Source organism: Neofelis nebulosa, chromosome 11 (genome assembly GCF_028018385.1).
Source record: "Neofelis nebulosa isolate mNeoNeb1 chromosome 11, mNeoNeb1.pri, whole genome shotgun sequence".
Taxonomy (NCBI): Eukaryota; Metazoa; Chordata; class Mammalia; order Carnivora; family Felidae; genus Neofelis; species Neofelis nebulosa.
The window spans coordinates 95271725-95285737 of NC_080792.1; the positions used below are offsets into that span (position 1 = coordinate 95271725).

Sequence of the window (14013 nt, forward strand, 5' to 3'; positions counted from 1 at the left end):
TTACATAATCCCTCAGACCTGAGCACAGGCCAAGAACATCGCTAGGAACTCACCGAGTTACCACTAATGTGTGTGCTTATCACCGAAAAGATCTAGTAGTTTTCACAAGGCTCAGGGGTCCATGCGGGAAAACCCTAGGTGTCTATGGCCTCAAGCAGGGAGCCCCCAAGTCAGCAGACTGAGGGTCGGGTACACACTCACCAAGTGAGCACCTGGCGTTAGGGCTCACAAATCCCTACGGTCAAGAATCCACACTTTTATATGGCATCTCTAGACTTTAGTGTTGACAGTTAAAATTTATTTTAAGTAAGCTCTATGCCCAACGTGGGGCTGGAACTCACAATCCCAAGATCAAGAGTTGCACACTTTGCAGACTGAGTCAGCCAGGCGCCTGCCCTAAATGTACAGAATTTTTATAAAGACGCTGCAGCCCTAGCAGAATAACGTCTGTGGAGAAAAGGGCAAACAATCCAAAAGAAAAATGGGCTAAACAAATCAGCAGACAATTCAGAGAAACGACCCAATGGCCAGCAGGTGAAGAGTGCCCGAGTGATCAGGGAAGCATAAGGAGCACAGCGCCTCCGGGCACAGCCGCCCAGCCGGTGGCGAGAGTGACAGTAGGGCCTGTGCGTGCAGGGGGTGCCACGTCATCTCACGGTCACATCTCAGCGGCCACAGGCCTCTGCATGACGGAGGTAAAGACGCCCCCACCTCTGACCAGGAATTGCACTCCTGGGACAGAGCCTACAGAAACTACAGCGGCGACACCGTGCCCACGGGCGCCAGGGCGCTCTCGCCAGCGCCGGGGGTTCCGGCCAACGAACAGAAGTGGAGACCCACCTGGCCACGCACGGGGCCCCGACCAGCCTCAAAAGCAAGAACATGGAGTCGCATCAGACAACCTGGGGCGACCTCCACATAGCACTACAGAAAACACAGGATGCTACAATTGACTCCCTTTGTAAAAAACGACCAAAAACACCCGAAACCTGGCTGTTTAGAGGCCCGTGAAGGGTCATGTGAGAATGTGGCTTACTTGGAGGGGAGGGAACGAGGTACTGAAGGGGAAGGAGAGGAAAAACAGCGTGTGTGGTACGATCCCTTTATGTAAAATTATGTATGTCTGTGGAGGAAAAACGTGTTGGAAAGAGGCCTGGACGTTTCTAGGGTTCACAGTCTGCCAGTTTGTGACCTGTTTGCCCCTGGGTCCCCAGGGGTAAGCGCTCATTAAAATGATTCATAGAAGAAAGAGTTTGAAGTTTAACTCCCCACTGTCTGCTCACCGTCCAGCGTAAGACATGCCATGCACAGTCCCTCGAGCCCAGACCCTGAGCCGCACCCTCAGCGTGACCACGAGGGAACGCCGCTTCTCTCCAAAATGGAGCTGCACGCAACACGCACAACCCACCAAAGCGACAGACCGGTGAAGACAGAGGGACGAGCAGTGAGCGTGTCTGGAGGGTGGGGAGCGACGGGGGCGCCGCAGGAGGAAGGGGAGGGCAGGGAGGAGCCGGCGGGAATGGATGCTTACACAGTTGTGTTTCTTGCATAGGAAGACTGAGTCTGAGGGACTGCAAAGCTTCTTTTCTAACACTGCCCTCAGCACCAGTCCCCTGAGACTTCCTTAGGTTGTCATGGAAATCAGCCACACCTGCAGAGGCCTCGGGACCCAGTGGGCTCGTGGCGGGACCAAGAGGCGATGCAGGGTCTGGGAAGAGTGGCGTCGGCCCGTTCTGACAGGTGTCCCCCTTGCCAGGTCCATCCAGGCCTCGCCCTCCATCTGCGGCTCTATGGGCCTCGACACTGGCACCTGCAAGAGAGAGTGTGCTGAGCCATCACAGTGTCAACCACGAGAGGCAGCTGCATTTCAGACATGCAGAGAAGACGGGACAGAAGAGACTCCAGACGTGCGAGCATGAGCCATCTCCAATGTCCTAGGAGACTGTTCACTCTGGCGGCAGAGCAGGCCGGGCTCTCCTCACGTGGGTGTGGGGATCGGACAGCTGCTCGCCTGCCAGGGCCAGACACCCTCATCCGTGGACCACCCTCACCCTCCGCCCAGTGCTTGTGGAATTTAAGTAGTAATCTTCCTTCTCATTTAAACAATGAGGGACACCTGGGTGGCTCAGTCGGTTAACCATCTGACTTTGGCTCAGGTTACGATCTCATGGTTTGTGGGTTTGAGCCCCGTGTCGGGCTCTGTGCTGACAGCTCGGAGCCTGGAGCCTGCTTCGGATTCTGTGTCTCCCCCTCTTTCTCTGCCCCTCCCCTCCCCACTCGTTTTCTCTCTCTCTCTCTCTCTCTCTCTCTCTCTCTCTCTCTCTCTCTCTCTTTTTTCAAATAAATAAATAAACTTGAAAAAAAATTTTTTAAACAAGACCAATGAGAAATCTTATGGAAGTCTGCTTTTAAAAAACAGCAAAGGAAAATAAATGCTGAAAACACAGCTGATAATGTTTCTAACAGACACCAGTGACACAGGGCTGATTAGTCATGCCTCACATTTACAAAGGAATAATTCCAAAGTCATTTCAAAGCATAAGTGTATCCTCCAAAACGAGAAATCTAAGGTAAAGACGTAGATTAACTGATCAGAACACTTATGGCAAAGCTGAGCACAGAGTCAGAATCTGAGGACAAAGAGACTGTGCTACTGTTTGATCAACAGTTGTTAGATAAACACCCAAGTTTAACCAGTGATGACCATACATGCACATAGCAAGCTCAGTTTCACCGCTAACATTATTACATGTGGATTTGTCATACACTAACTAAAATCTATTTCCTTGTCAAAAGGAAAAAAAAAAAAAAGACTTCTTACAATTAAATGATTTTTACCTTCCTTGCCCCCTCACCCTGGTGGGGGAGCCAGTCGGCAGTCAAGAACCAAGATGGCGCCTGGAGGGAGGGAAGGAGGATCCAGGGGTCTCTGGGTGTGGTTCCAAAGGTACCTAAGTGCAGCAAGGCCTCAGCCTCCTATGGGGATCCACATCACTTGGATCCCACGATGTACCCCAGTATGAATCCAGGGAACTCCCCTTTACCCAAGCAAATTCAAAATGGGTTTCTGATACTTGAAATGTGAGGCCCAACCAATACAGCTACTCACTGTCATGCCTCCCCAAGAGGAAAAACAGAATACAAATGGGGCACCACAGGCTCAAAGCAACAGTGAGGAGACCAGACCACAATCCTGACCTGACCTCAATTCTTACTCAAACAACCCTTTGGGTCCATGCTGGGTGAGGGGGAAGGGGAGCCTGCATTTCAGATACTAGATTATCATTCTGAGGAGCTTACAGACCTGGAAGAGTCTCTACATCTTCCTGTTTATATGACAAAGTAGTTTTTTAAGCATTACATTGCACTTTTTTTTTTTTTTAATTTTTTTTTAATGTTTATTTATTTTTGAGACAGAGAGACAGAGCATGAACGGGGGAGGGGCAGAGAGAGAGGGAGACACAGAATCGGAAGCAGGCTCCAGGCTCTGAGCCATCAGCCCAGAGCCCGACGCAGGGCTCGAACTCACAGACCGTGAGATCGTGACCTGAGCTGAAGTTGGACGCTTAACCGACTGAGCCACCCAGGCGCCCCAACACTTTTAAAAAAACCTAACAGAGGGGCGCCTGGAGGGTTCAGTCGGTTAAGCATCCGACTTCAGCTCAGGTCACGATCTTTTGGTTTGTGAGTTCAAGCCCCTTGTTGGGCTCTCTGCTGTCAGTACAGAGCCCACTTTGGATCCTCCGTGCCCCCTCTCTGCCCCTCTCCCATGTTCTCTTTCTCTCAAAAATAAACAAACATTAAAAAAGAAAAATCTAGGGGCGCCTGGGTGGCGCAGTCGGTTAAGCGTCTGACTTCAGCCAGGTCACGATCTCGCGGTCCGTGAGTTCGAGCCCCGCGTCGGGCTCCGGGCCGATGGCTCAGAGCCTGGAGCCTGTTTCCGATTCTGTGTCTCCCTCTCTCTCTGCCCCTCCCCCGTTCATGCTCTGTCTCTCTCTGTCCCAAAAATAAATAAAAAACGTTGAAAAAAAAAAAAAAATCTAAAAGGCCAAAAAAAGACCATTGTTCCCAAACACAAGCCAAACTGCAGACAGATAACAAAGATGATGAAACAATAACAAACAAGGGCCACTAGCACTTCCTACTGTGTCTGAGGACCTGTGTACCATTTCTTTCAGCCCTCGTGACCACCCAAGGGTGCAGGCACCAGTAATCTTCCACTTACACGAGAAGAAGGTGAAACGAGATCGAACAAGGCCCTGCTCGAGGGTTCACTGTCTCAGTGACGGATCTAAGAGCCGGCTCCCTGTCTGTCCCACCGTTGGATCCTTGGTCTTGGGCCCCTGCTGTTAGCAGCCTTGCCTGCTGTTGAAGGAGCGGGTGCCCGAACATCATTTTGTAAGAGGAAAATGCAATTTCTCCTAGCGAATGAGTACATCAATACCTACAACTTTGCACTGACACATTGCACTGACCCCCCTAAACAGGAAGGGGCCTCACAACCGAGTAAATTATTCACCCTGTACTTCTGATGAATGAAGAACCCATTAGCTAACCTGCCAATGTGATCCAATAACCTTGGATCGCTCCCGCACCATTTGTGTATCCTAAAGGTAGATGCCAGGCAGGTAACACCACAGAACCGTTACGGAGACCGGTGCTGGCGCGTCTGCCGGAGCAGAGAGCGGGGCAGCTCTCGGTCTGACACGCCCGGCACGTGATTTAAAGCTGGCATCAACTAAGAAAAAGCGCTCACAGGATTAGTAAAAACAAACTCTGGACGAAAAGTTCATTACGGTCTGAAGCACCACAGTCTTGTTCCAAAATGCAAGGTGATCCGCCGCCTCCTGTCTAAAGGCAAAGCGTCAGCAGCACAGAGTAACCGGCGACTTACGCGGGGCGTCAGCCCACTGGTCAGGTGGCACCGGTGACCCTGGGGGCTCTGGGAGGGCCTCGGGGTGAGCTGGGGTGCCACTGCTGGATCCGGCCGGCACTCTGTCCATGGTCAGGACGGCACAGGCTGGACCGATACTCGGGGGCTGCAAGCGGGCTGCGGGCGGGTTCGGTCTCGGCCATTAGCAGCAGCCCGGAGCTCCTGGGAAGACCCGCACTAGGCCGTCCATTTTGGGAAGACGTCCAGTCTCATAAGTGGCTTGAAATCAAACCCAATAACATCATGATACCTGACAGGAGGGAAAAGAGAAAGAAGGTGTCATGAAACCTCATTTGTCAGATTTGAAGTAACAATTGCAAGACTAACATTTGGCTCCCGATTCACATCCATGTAATAAACAGGTTTATTCATTCAACAGATAACTCCTGAGTACCTACAATATGCTAGGTTTGAGGGTAAAGTGCTGACCCACCACACCGGGGCCCATTCCTGAAGGGAACCAGCTGGCGCCAGGGCAGAGCCACTCTGTAACCGGACCTGAGCCCCACGTGTAGCCCCTCGCAGGGACAGGCCTTGGGAGGCTGAGGAATTAAGCTACTTGTTTAAATTTAAGAAATCTGAGTTAAATAGCCACGCGTGGCCAGTGACTTCTGCCCTGGACCCGTGGGCCCGAGCACTCACAGGGCAAGCTCCCCTCCCAGGCCTGGCATGGTGGCGAAGTTCACGGAACATGGCAACCCTAGGCTGTGTCAGGGGAAGCACAGAGAGATGAGGACGTGGAATCGGGGTCCAGAGAAGGCATCTCGGGGCAGGTGATCAGTTTCGTCCTTCATTTCTGTCAGGATTAGCTTTTAGCTCAACTGCTAGGCTAAGTTCAAGGGAGCAAAACTTTGCCCCAGGTTTGGCAACCGGTTACCATTTTTGAAGTGTACTGAGGATATTCATAACCTGTTCCTCATCAGCAGGGAAGGTGTGAGCCACTATCCATTCTGCAGAGATGCTGGCATTTACTCCCTACATGGTAACTTTCACGTCATCCTACATACTGTTCTGAGTCTCACAAGTTTCAGGACAAAAAGTTACGTGACTTCCCTCTCCAGCTTCCAAATCCCACACAGACATCTCAGACAAGAGCCTGAGCAGTGGCCCACACGTGGAGGGGCTGGTGCTGACTCGACAGCAGAAGGCAGGTGTGCCTCTCTTGCCACAGTCCTCTCCTGCCGTCCCCCAGGAAGAGGCACCCACTGGTGGTCGACACAGCCTGGCACACCCAGGCGTCGAGTGACTAGTGACGGCAGCATCCCCCGTGTAAACCCACGAGTGTCTGGCTAGCAGCTCTAAGAACGACACGTTCCACTCTGCTGTCTGGCACCTACAGGCCAAAGATGCTATGGCTGAGTAATCGCGCGGTAAGAAGATGAAAAGGTGAGTCTAGCGCCACGCATAGAACCAGCACGAGGGTTGTACTAGAAAGGACCACTGACAGAATGCGTACCAACCAGCTAACTGAAAAGCGCTGGCTGCCAGTGTGGCTCCGTGGCTCGTTTGTGCACATATTTGAAGACTGAACCAAATTCTGGATCACAGAAATGAAGGGAGCTACTGAGGCTGGCCGATGATCCCGTCTGCAATGAGTTCTCCATGCTGTTTTTGTCTCTGCAGTAATCAGTACCCTCTTTCACCCTCAAAGACTTCCCAGGGCAGGGGGATAGACACACGAGCTCTTGGAGGCTCCACACCTGTCCCTGCACATCCTACAGGCCCCTCCAAAAATCACTGTTCCACAGGGTCCTGGCTCCATGGCAAATACTGTCCACCAGGCCTTCCCCTGGCTACTGCAGACAGCTGATCCTTAGGTAAGACGCCCACGAAGCAAGGCGAGGCACGTCAGCAAAAGGCCAGCCAGGCCGTCCCCTTCATCACAGGCTCGCCGCTTCAAGAATGGGTACCAACACATACAGTGGAACGTGGGATCAGCGGTCACTGCGCAGGGCACACTGTATGTGCTGGCCCTCTTCGCAAGTTCCTTAACAGAAGAAAACGTTTGCATTTTGCTCTGCAATGTCTTTGCCCCTGCCCCGTGGTGCCTGCAAGGGCAACAATGACAGGTGAGTGCTGCTCAGGCAGAAGCTGGCCCCTCTGACGTGGGGGCCCCTTCCCCTTGACCACCAGGCAAATCCCCAAGGGCCCTTCCACATCCACCATTAGACATTGCTCCGAAGTCCTGCGGGGCCTCAGGTAAAGTGCCTGGCCCACTCCCTTCTGCCACCAACACACCCCGTGTGCAAGCTCACTGCAGAAGGGTGTGTGTGCATCTCCTCCGCGCAGCAAGAGCCCCGGAAGCAGAAACGATCGCTCCCAGTCGGCCCTTCCCCCTCGAACATCCCCCACTCCGAGTGACGCTCGACACAGGCTAGTAACTTCAATCTTTGGCCCTGCCAAGTTCCACCCCTTAGCAACCAAGCTAGTGGTTCCAGAACAATACAGGGTTTGCATCCTGAGCATCAACACTGCCTTTTCAAATACAGAACAACTCTGACTATTCCAACTAAAACCCCTCGGAAGCTACCGTTCCAATGAGACAAAGAATGCCCCCGGGAGAGCAGCAGGTAGTGGCCACACCCCAGATAAGCAATGTCCCCTGGGTAAGAACCCAAGCAGGCAGCTAGCCGGACTTCCCTCATCTGCTGGACACACAACACGGCCCGGCAGAGCAGGGAAGGCACAGGGGCAGCCAAGCAGCTGCTGAGGAGAATGGCCTGAGGCCGTGACAATGCCGGACCCAGGCAAGAGGAGGTCTGCTGAGATGCTCGTTCCACTGATGAAGCAAACGCGGAGACGAACGCGCCAGGCTGTCTGAGCCCAGTGCCATCACGTACTCCACTCACTTAATGCCCTTTATGTGAACTTCTTGCTAAACAAAAACCCTGCTGAGTCCCAAGAGGTCCTACGCCGCTCCAGAGGTGGACGACGCAGCCCTCCACAGCATGAGACCCTGGGACTGTGACACGTTCTGGCAACTCATAAACATGGCTCCCGTGCACACGCAGCTCCTCCTGGAGCCGGACAACACAACTCACCGAAGGCCCAGAGCAGCCTCCGCTGAAGTGACATCTCCCTGTAGGTAATAAGCTGGCATTCTGTGTCTGTCCTCAGGCTCCAGTATACTTTACTTAGCAGGACTCAGTCGGTCAGGGTCTCATTACCTCAGTGCTCACAAAAACAGGGCAGAGAGAAGGGTCAGACTTCTAGGGGCACATCCCAAGGAAGCGGTTATTAGGAACATGAATTCCAATTCGTGATTTTTTTTTTAAGTAGGCTTCATGCCCAGTGTGGAGCCCAACATGGGGATCAAACGCATGACCTCAGGGTCAAGACCTAGGCTGAGATCAGCAGTCAGATGCTACTTCAGCTCAGGTCATTATCTCAAGGGTGGTGACCTCGAGCTCCATGTCAGGCTCTGTGCCGACAGCTCAGAGCCTGGAGTCTGCTTTGGATGCTGTGTCTCCCTCTCTCTCTGCCCCTTCCCTGCTTGCTCTCTGTCTCCCTCTCAAAAATAAACAAACATTAAAATATATATATAGGGGGGCGCCTGGGTGGCTCAGTTGGTTAAGCGTCTGACTTAGGCTCAGGTCTAATCTCACGGTTTGTTGAGTTTGAGCCCCGCATCGGGCTCTGTGCTGACAGCTCAGAGCCTGGAGCCTGCCTCGGATTCTGTCTCCTTCTCTCTCTGCTCCTCCCCCGCTCAAGCTCTGTCTCTCTCTCTCTCTCTCTCTCTCTCTCCTTCAAAAAATAAATAAAAAAGCATTAAAAAATAAACATTAAAAATTTTTTTTCACATACATACATACATACACATACATTTTAAGAGCTGGATGCTTAACCGACTGAGCCACCCAGGTGCCCCCCAATTCGTGATTAAAAAAAATTTTTTTTTAATATCAGTTTTATCACATTACCATTTTTGACTACCTGCATTCTGCTGTGTTTCCTGGAGGGAAGAGACAGTTATCACAACTTCACAAAATGCTCATAACTCTAAATTCACGCCATCTGCATCAAAGGACTTCATGCCAAGAAAATCGTCTCAGGCACATATAGGACTTCAACTTCCCATGATTTCGATATACACGCGAACAGCTCCATCTACCCCACCTTATTTGTTTCTACTGGCAATTGGAAACAAACAGCAAGGCCAAACATAAAACAGGATTTCCTTAAGAAGACAGCATCTAGGGGCGCCTGGGTGGCGCAGTCGGTCGAGCGTCCGACTTCAGCCAGGTCACGATCTCGCGGTCCGTGAGTTCGAGCCCCGCGTCGGGCTCTGGGCCGATGGCTCGGAGCCTGGAGCCTGTTTCCGATTCTGCGTCTCCCTCTCTCTCTGCCCCTCCCCCGTTCATGCTCTGTCTCTCTCTGTCCCAAAAATAAATTAAAAAATGTTGAAAAAAAAAAAATTTAAAAAAAAGAAGACAGCATCTAGTTGAGGCCACGCTAGTAACCACAAGTACACAAGTAAACAGGGACTGACACACAAAGTGAAAAGCCGGCAGGCCTGTGTCCCTGTACAGCAATGTCACGTAAAGCGTAGGCTCCAGCATTAGCCCTGACTCCTCCACCCCCGGCAGTAAGGTCATGGGCATGTTTCATAACCACTCTTACCAGTTTCCTCATCAGGAACATGATGAGAAACAGAATACAAAGTTTTACCAGGATTAAATGCAACAAGGCACAGGGTCTGTCCCATGCCCTCAATAAATGGTAGCTGTTATGTGTTATTTTCCCTTCAGTTGTTGCTCGTCAAAATTGATAAAGTCAATTAGAAGATATTCTCACACTTAGCAGAATGCACACTGCTAAAGGCAACTGGCCAAAAAAAAAGAAAAAGAAAAAAGAAAAGAAAAAAAAGCTACTTTTGAATCTGAGTAATGTCACATGAGTTTTCTTTTCTTTTCTTGCCATTCGAGGTATGTTAACTGAAAGCTACTTCTCTAGGAAAGGGTTATGCTGGCAATAGTAAAGGAACAATTAAAAAAAAAAATTAAACGCATGAGTCACCTGTACATGGTTTACTAGGTCTCAGTAGTTTTCAATCACACTGTCAAGAACCCAAACCTCTTACCATGAACTAGGAAGCCGCATACCATCTGGCTCCTCCCTACACGGCATCCTCGACCCCGCCACTTTCCTCCTCTTTCGTTACGCCCTTGACACACTACTTCTTTACCAAAGTCACTCGTCGTCCCTCAGGGTCATCACACTGCTGCTCACTCTGCCTGAAACACTCTCATCCCACAGTTTTCCATGACTGGCTGCTGGTCATAGAGGCCTTGGCCCAAAAGTCACCACTCCCCACGGGCCTTCCCACAGACCCACGTCAAGCAACACCCCATACTACTTCTTCATTTACTGTCCCCATCGCTCCACTAGAATGTGAGTTCAGGGAGGGCAGGGATCCCGCACAACTCCACCCACGTGTCCCAGAACCTACAATCAACAGTGCCTGTCACACGACTCACACTCAGCAACTATCTGTTGGATGAGGCCGAGCTGTTCACCTGCTCCACACTAGTGACCGTGCCTGGCCCGGCTCCTCTAGGAAATATCACTGCAAGGGTGAAGCCCCTCTAGGCACCCAGAAGCTAAATGGAATCGAGGCGGAAGGAGAGGCAAGCAGCTACGCGGACTCTAAACCCAACTCCGCACGAACGTCCCGACCCCGTGTCACGTCTGTCATCCTGGCAGAACTGCAAAAGGCCAGAGGCTGACACTCTGGTGTGGGTAGCTCCACTAGATCACGCCCCGTTACGCGCAGACAGCGCTTCCGAACGGCTTGCTGTGCGCCCATCTCCGAAGCCAGTACCGCTAACAGCTGCACAGGCCGGCTTCCAGGCCCCGAGGCTACCAACGGTGAGTTGCAGGACCAACGCGGGGCGGAGCCGCTCCAGGTGGAGCCGCGGTCACCCTCCGCGGCCGCCCAGGCCCCGTCACCCCTCGCCCGCCGCCTGGCCTCCGCCCGACCGTGCCGCGGCCCCCCGGCGCTCCTGCGCCCTTCCCGGGCCGGGCTCCCGGGCCGGGCGCCTCCCCGCGACCCTCACCCGGCGCTGCGGAAGCCTAGGCGGCCGCCAGCCGGGCTGCTCCGACGGAGACGTGGCCGCGCGAGGGGCGGGGCGCGGCGCAGCGAAGGGCTAGGACCCTCCGGAAACAGCCTGTGCCCGCCGCCTCCGTTCCGGAAGACACACCGTCCCGTACTTGCCAACAGCTGCCCTCGGGCCGGGCTGCCCCGACCGCAGCGTCGGACTCGAGCCCACTCACAACCGACGCGAGGCAGGTTTCAGAAAGTGAGTTTGGGGCTGTCTCCCTTGTGGAAACACACGCTCGGGATTTGCAAGACAACCTCCGACCGGAAGCTAGACAAACGAACTTCCGACGGAAGTGGCGTGGCCAAGACTCCGGTCCCCGCCCTGTCCCGCCCAATCTGTCAGGCTGCGGGCGTGGTCACCCTCACCCCGCCCCGGCCCCGCTGGGGGCGTGGCTAGGAGGCCCAAGGGGGCAAAGGGCCCAGCCGCCAGGTGGGGTGGGCGCTGAGGCTGCTCTCCGCAGAGCCCACGAAGGGCGACCACCTCCCACGCGCAAGTACTTATTTGTCTTTCAGGTGCCAATGCAAGTGACTCCTGCTTTGGAGCCATAGCAATGTCTTACCCGTTCAAAACAAACATCGTTGGTGTGTAAATGAAGGTTTTCTCCTATTCATTCATTCATTCATTCATTCATTCATTCATTTTGCCTCTGGGAAAATTGTTTCAGCACCGTTTATTGAAAAAAAACCCCAAAACTTTGTTTCAGAATCGTTTATTGAAGAAAAAAAAAATCTCTCTCCTCCATTAACTTGCTTTTGCAGGGATGCCTGGGTGGCTCAGTCCGTTAAGTGTCAGGCTTTGGCTCAGGTCATGATCTCATGGTTCATGGGTTTGAGCCCTGCATCCAGTTCTGAGGGACAGCTTAGAGCCTGGAGCCTGTTTCAGATTCTGTGTCTCCCTCTCTCTCTGCCCCTCCACTGCTTGCACTCTCTCTCTCAAAAATAAATATTTTTTTAAAAACTTGCTTTTGCACACTTGTCAAAAATCAATTAGCTGCTTTTGTGGGTGTTTCTGGGTTCTCTGCTCTTTTCCGTTGATCTCTGTTGATCCCTCTGCCTACATGACGGTCTCCACCACTAGTCTTACAGCAAGCCCTGATACTAGATAGGGGAATCCTCCTGATTTGCTCTTTTTCATGGTTGTTCTAGGTATTTGGGAAATCATACCCTTCCACATAAATTTTAGTATAAACTTGTCTATGTCTATAAAAATCCATCTTGGGATTTTGATAGGAAATGCATTGACATTATAGATCAATTTGGGGAGAATTGACATCTTTGCTATGTTTCTTCTTTAAGTAGGCTTCACACCCAATGTGGGGCTTGAAATCACAACCCTGAGATTAAGAGTCACACGCTCTACCTACTGAGCCAGCCAGGTTCCCCAGCTGTGGAACTATGTTGAGGCTTTCAATCCATGAACATGGTATATCTCTATTTTTTTTTTTTAGGTCTTTTCTGATATCTTCCATCAACATTTTGTAATTTTCAGCATACAGCTCCTGTATGTATTTTGTTAAATTTATGCCGAAGTGCTTAATTTTCTTTGTAGTAATTGTAAATGGTATTGCTTTAAAGCTTAGTTTCCACATGCACATTGTTAGTGTATAGAATGTGATTAAATTCTGTGTGTGTTGATCTTGTATCCTGAGAACTTGCTGAACTCACTTTTTAGTTCTAGGAGGGTTGTTTGTTTTTTTTTTTTTTTCTATAAATTCCTCGGAATCTTCTACATAGACCATCATGTCATCTGCAAATGCAAAATTTAACTCAAAATGATCATGGACTTACATGCAGAAATGTGTGAAACTATAAAACTTTTATAAGAAAACAGAAGAAAAACTTCAGGACTAAGGGCTTGGTGAAGAGTTCTTAGACATGATACCATAAAAGCACAATCCACAAAAGAACAAAAAGAATAAATTGAATTTCACCCAAATTAAAAACATTTGTTTTGAGAAAAATCCCACTAAAAGGATGAAAAAACAAACTACAGATAATTAAAAATATTTGCAAACCATGTATTTGATAAAGGACTGGTACCTAGAATATATTAGAATTCCCAAAACTTAAAAAAAAAAAAATGCAGTTAGAAGGTAGGCCAATATATGAAGCAGCATTTCACCAACAAGGATATATAGATGGTAAATAAACTTGTGAAAGATGTTCAACATCACTAGCCATTATAAAATGCAAATTAACACCACCTCAAGACTACACACATCTATCAAAACGGCTAAAATAAATAGTAGCAGTACCAAATGCTGGCAAGGATGTGGAGAAACTACACGCTATACACTATACACTATAACTGCTGGTGGGACTATAAAATGGTACAGACACTCTGTAATACAGTTTGGCAATTTTCCTTATAACTTAATTGTGTGACCCAGCAACTGCACTCCCGGATATTTAGCTCAGACAAAGGAAACTTAAGTCCACACAAAAACCTGGACACTATTGTTCACCACAGTTTTGTTTGTAATCAAAGCTCAAACTGGAAACAACCAAAATTCAACCAATCCTACAATGGATAAATGGTTAAACTGTGGTGCATCCAATCATGGGGCCTCTTCCTCAATAAAAAAGGACCACTGACTGATACATTGCGACCACTTAGATGAATCACCAAGGCATCATGCTGAGTGGAAAAAATCTCAAAAGAAGTATACTTTATTACATGCTTTCGCATCCATAACATTTGTGAAATGATAATGACTATAGAGATGGAAAGCAGATTAGTGGTTGCCAAGGAATGGTGGGGGTGGGGGTGGCTAAAGCGAGGCAGGGGAGAGGTCTTTGTGGTGAGAGGTCTTTGTGGTGAGAGCAGTTCTGCATCCTGAGGCGTACAGACTTTGGGCTAACATGTTTCCTGGTTTTGAGATTATACTACAGCTATGCAAGGTGCACCCAATGGGGGAAACTGGAGAAACAAATCAGCAAGTAACATGTAACGACACGAAATGTAAATACAAATGAGCCT

At 50.4% G+C, this 14013-nt stretch overlaps 1 protein-coding gene across 1 annotated transcript in view; it reads right to left on the minus strand.

Moving 5' to 3' along the window:
- Positions 1–11134, minus strand: part of GOLGA3 (golgin A3) — a 44475-nt gene extending 33341 nt beyond the window's left edge. The window contains exons 1-3 of the mRNA XM_058691570.1: positions 10990–11134; positions 4895–5183; positions 1652–1810 (exon numbers count right to left, since the gene is read on the minus strand). Coding sequence (XP_058547553.1) covers positions 1652–1810; positions 4895–5003 — 268 coding nt within the window. The 5' untranslated portion in view covers positions 5004–5183; positions 10990–11134. The remainder of the gene's footprint in view (positions 1–1651; positions 1811–4894; positions 5184–10989) is intronic.
- Positions 11135–14013: the final 2879 nt, after the last annotated feature.